The 5150-nt window shown below is 42.9% G+C and overlaps 1 protein-coding gene across 1 annotated transcript in view; it reads left to right on the forward strand.

Annotated features, from left to right (window-relative positions):
• Positions 1–146: 146 nt before the first annotated feature.
• The window catches only part of SARC_09594 (hypothetical protein), a gene marked incomplete at its 5' end in the record, with an annotated part of 8584 nt that continues 3580 nt past the window's right edge, over positions 147–5150 (forward strand). The window contains 3 exons of the mRNA XM_014296385.1: positions 147–270; positions 863–1291; positions 1972–3920. Of these exons, the coding sequence (XP_014151860.1) occupies positions 147–270; positions 863–1291; positions 1972–3920 (2502 nt within the window). The remainder of the gene's footprint in view (positions 271–862; positions 1292–1971; positions 3921–5150) is intronic.

Genomic DNA, 5150 nt, shown 5'->3' on the forward strand with positions numbered 1-5150 from the left:
GTGTGTGTGTGTGTGTCTGTCTCTCTCTCGGTGTGTGTGCCTGTGTGCTTATGCTTGTGTTTGTGTTTGTGTTTGTGTTTGTCTATGCGTATTATGTAAGGAAATTTGTCTGCTACGAGCGCTTTCTGAATCACATTTGCTCGACCATGCAGTCGTCAATGCCTTCGCCTTTGAAGAAGCCCTTGAGTCCCGAAGCTGACGAGAATTTGTTGAAGACTTATTTAAAGAATAAAGACGAGAATGCAGGAGTGATGGAGGCTTCTGTACCGGGTATGAGCGATACACGTAGACATTGCTTGTTTCTGTAGTATCTGGGTGTGGGTATATGTGTACAGGTAATTCACTGAAAAAGTTGCTTGCGTAGATGTAGTGTACAAACTGTGTTGATTTGGATGCCTGCATGTGTCAACAATGATGCACTTTATTGAATTTTTTAATATAGCCGCGCACTATATGACAGCGTTTTGTGCGAAAACTTCTGGTCAGCGTATATCATAGGCAAGTACGAATGAACCACCAAACAATGTCAGTACAGTTTCAAAGTACTGACTGTGATACTACCGGAGATTGTCTGGGTTCATGATGCATGTCATATATCCGTGTATGCTATCTGTCGAGTGAAATGAACCTCTTCAACAGTTGGTGTGCCGTCTCAATACGTCTTTGATCACATTTTAGTTCGCCTCTGCTATGGATGGCGTTGACATCGTGTAAAAGTATGCCGTTATTGCACACAGACCGAGTCTACTTGTTTGCAATACTGACTAGGGCGTCGGCATACATATATTGGACTATTGCTCTGTGCAGATCTGATTTCATTGTTAGCTTTTAAATTCAATTCTACAATCTTAAACACTGACAGAAAGCAACCAAGTCATTGATCTGGCCAGCAGTGATGACGAGGCTGCCGCTGCACCCGACACAGCAGCCCTGCCCACTTCGGTTAAATCAGGGCCAGTTGCAATTAGATCTAATGGAACAGAATTATCGGTACTAAATTCTGACGGTAAAAGCTTGACTAAAAGTGGGGATGCGGGCACAAACATGGCCATTTCTGATGAATCACAGCCACTCACATCCATTTCTAATGATTCCGGTACTAATTCTGGCACGAAATCGGGTACGTCAAGCGGACCGAAAATTATTGGAACTGGGATAGCCGCGAGGGCTCGCCGAAACCACGAAAACCAAATTGGGGCCGATAAAAGTACTGTGGACATGAGCCAATCTGTGAAAGCCATGCCAACGGTACTTATAGGAAGTCTGGAGAACTACCAGAGGATATCTGCAGGTAAAGGAAAACAGAAATTGCCTGCATCTGTTCCCAGGAAATTTGCCCGTGGCAATAATACGATTGCATGTGTTGGAAAAGAAATTGCTGCTCCTGGCGCTGTTGGTAGCATGGAGAACAAGTGTGTTATAATAGCAATGTCAGGGAACTGTCCGACGGACGTTGCACGAGATATGTTGGGTGTAAACCCCATTACGTTCACACATGTGATTGTTGTGTGATAGTTGCGTGTACTTCAGTGTAGTATAACAGGATTTGACATTTCACTGCTTTCTGCTATCGCATCATGACCAAATGGTGCGGCAATTGCAACCTCAACTAACATAGTCGCCTTCATAGATACATACGAATGTACATACTATAACTTATATGCTGAGATTAGTTATATATTCTTGCATATGTACACGCTTGAATTAGTTCTTTTTATGCAGTTCAACAAAACACGCGACAACTCTGCAGTTGCGTCTAGGTCAGACCCAGTCCTATCGTATAACCAACTACCATGTCGCATTCTTTCTTCCTTGTAATTCTGCACACGCATCGAGGTCAATCGAATCCTATTCTATAGTATCTTGCTCCGTCGCTTTCTTTATTACTCTCGATTTTGCAGGCATGTTGAGGTCAATCTACTCGTATTGTGCATTCACTTTCTTTATCGCATTCTTCATCACTCTCTGCAGAGGCCATCAAGCCGAGCAGCACCTCCACAGTGCTCACTGAGTACGCATACAAGAAACAGAATAACACGAGCGACACAGCCGCCAGCCCCACAGACCTTGCACCCGAGTCTGATCCAAAACCCCCAACACCCTTAAAAATAGACACGTTAAAGGAGGCCAAAATCATGACCCCCTCTTCCTCTCAAGCTAATGTATATATAGCAGGCGATTCACTCCTACGCACGGATGATATGTCGCCACCGCCGCCGGTGCTGTTAGGGACGCGCGCACAAAGCTCTGACGTCGTGGATGTGCCAGACGAATCTCCGTACAGCGACAGTAACATTCCACCAGAGGGAAGTGTAGTCGAACACGCACGTATGCCCACAAATGAACATGTAGATGTAGAATCGGATACAACCGAACTCACGCACACGGACACAGCCGGATACAAACCCGACGAAGAACCGTCTCGTCTGTCGGATGGTGTAGGTGAGCATATTAATGTCGACACTTCGGAAAGTGCGGAGGACGAAGACAGTGGGGAAGGTAATGGAGGCGATCACTCTAACCCAGAGATTATGGATAGGGCACTTCCTAGGGCACTTCCTGACCATATGCGGGAAGATAAAGACTCCTTTGTCACCAATGTCAGTACGCATGACCTTACTGATGCGGTCAGCAAGGACGTTGATCCCGCTTCTGTGAACCACGTAGACGTAGTTAGTAGTACTTCAATGTTGGGCAGGGGTGCAAGTGGCAAGAACCGCAATGAGGCAATTAGTTCCGATAACACCAAGGATAGAGGATGGTATGAGACACAACAACAGGCGTTACACACGACAGCGAATGCGATACATACGGCAGAGAAGTCGTTTTCGGAGATGGACATTGTCTCACAGACTACCGATGGGAAGAAGAAGGTGGTTATTGGCGTAGGCAGTGCACCCCCGAAGAAGAGTACAAACACGGCAGAGGTGCCGGCACGATCGCGGGTATTGGGCAACATGATAAATACAGAGACAGGTAAAGAGAGTGCGGAGTCGATGACTGGCAGAGATCCAATGCCAGGTAAAGATGATAATACCCTGGGTGAGAGTAGACCTGGAGTAGAGAAGCAGAGTGTGGATGTGGGAGTGAGTAGGAAAGTGTATGAACTGGATGATACAGGAGTTGCACATAAAGGGGTTGTCACGGGGACGCATGGGCCCATGGAGGGCAAAGGAAGTGTGCCAGAAGATGAAGACATGCGGATGTCTGGGTCTGCAATGGAGGAGAAGATGAAGGATATATACAGTGGTGTGAGTGGGACCAAAGATCTTGACGGGACGGGTTTAACGGGCGTTCTCACAAACAGCACCAGTGTCCAATACAAGCATTCTCTGCAGCCAGATACAAAGTACGACACTTCACATACGCAAAGAAAAGGGAAACTCGAGCAACCCATCACATCAAGTATGGTAGTCGGGAGCACAGATCGGCCCGATGTTGTAGTTAAAACCACTACAACACCAAAGTTAGAGAAACAGAGTATGTCAGGGGCAACCGCACCCGGACTCACAAACCAGGCAGCCCCGGAGAAGAAAAAGAAAGTAGTGATTGGACAGGGCGAATCACGGTATGCCACACAGGGCCCTTACAGGCCTACCGAAAGCTCTAAAGCACGACCATATACACAAACACACATACAAACACCAAACAAACCGCGCCTCCTCCACCCTGTTGCACACGCCTCTGCACCCACGACTACGCCAGCCAGTACCACTAGTACGAAAGGGGGGGTGACAGCAAAGCTGAACAACCTCTCGTTGGACAGAGCACCGAAGTCCTCGCCGTATGCTACGTTGGGGAGGGCTAACCTGGAACCGGGGACGATTAGAAAGCTGCAAGAATTGAGTTGCAAGGGCGGTAGGAAGGCCAAGTTTTTCATTCCTACGGTGAAGGGGTCGGTACCAACGAGCGTGATAAAGGTGTGTGTGAGATTTTGAGAATTTGGGAGTGTGTTGGCATATACATAATATTCTGCTTAGTCTAGTTGTGCTTGTAGTACAGCTTACGTCTATCACCGTGTGCATTGTCTCAGGTTGTTTGAAACTATGTGCGCCACTATTCGGTGTAACCAGGCCAAGATTGTAGACTGAACATTCGTCGAGATAGATAAGTTTGTGCCCACTCAGATTGATATATGTACACTCAATGTGTCTTTATCTTTCATAGAAGCAATCCTGGAAATTGGCCGTGGATAGGGGTTTGTGTAAACCAAGAATATTGTATACGCTTATGTTTGTGTTTATTTTCTGGTCTATTTGGCAACTATTCATTTAATGAATTTATTGACGGTCTCGCTATGCAGACCTAATACGTCACGCATATACGAGAGGACCTGTGATCGAGTCATTTGGTAAGGTGGCTTGATACACGACACTGATATATATGTCATATATTATTATTCTTATTATTATTATTACTATTATTATTATTCTTATTCTTAATCTTGTTTATATTATTATTATTATTATTCTTTTTCTTATTATTATTATTATTGTTTATTTATTTATTTTACTATTATTATTATTTTCGTTATTATTATTATAATATTCTTATTGTATTATATAGTTATAATATCCCATAATATATATATATATATATGTCTGGGTCTGTTTCTGTGTCTGTGTCTGTGTCTGTGTCTGTGTATGTGTGTATGTATGTTTTGTTGTAAGTATGCATGTATTTATATATGAATGTATTTTATGTGTATGTATGTATTTTTGTGTATGTATGTATGTATGTATGTGTATATGTTTGTATATCTTATGTATGTATATGTATCTACGTATGTATGTGTATGTTTATGTGTGTGCGTATGTATGTGTGTGTACGTATGTTTGTATGCATGCATGTATGTATGTATGTATGTATGTATGTATGTATGTATGCATGTATGCATGTATGTCTGTATGTATGTATGTATGTATGTATGTATGTATGTATGTATGTATGTATGTATGTATGTATGTATGTATGTATGTATGTATGTATGTATGTCTGTATGTATGTATGTATGTATGTATGTATGTATGTAGGTGTTATGTATGTGTATGTATATGTATATGTATATGTATATGTATATATATATATATATGTATGTATGTATGTATGTATGTATGTATGTATGTATGTATGTATGTATGTATAAATAT

This window comes from Sphaeroforma arctica (genome assembly GCF_001186125.1).
Source record: "Sphaeroforma arctica JP610 unplaced genomic scaffold supercont1.995, whole genome shotgun sequence".
Classification (NCBI taxonomy): Eukaryota; class Ichthyosporea; order Ichthyophonida; genus Sphaeroforma; species Sphaeroforma arctica.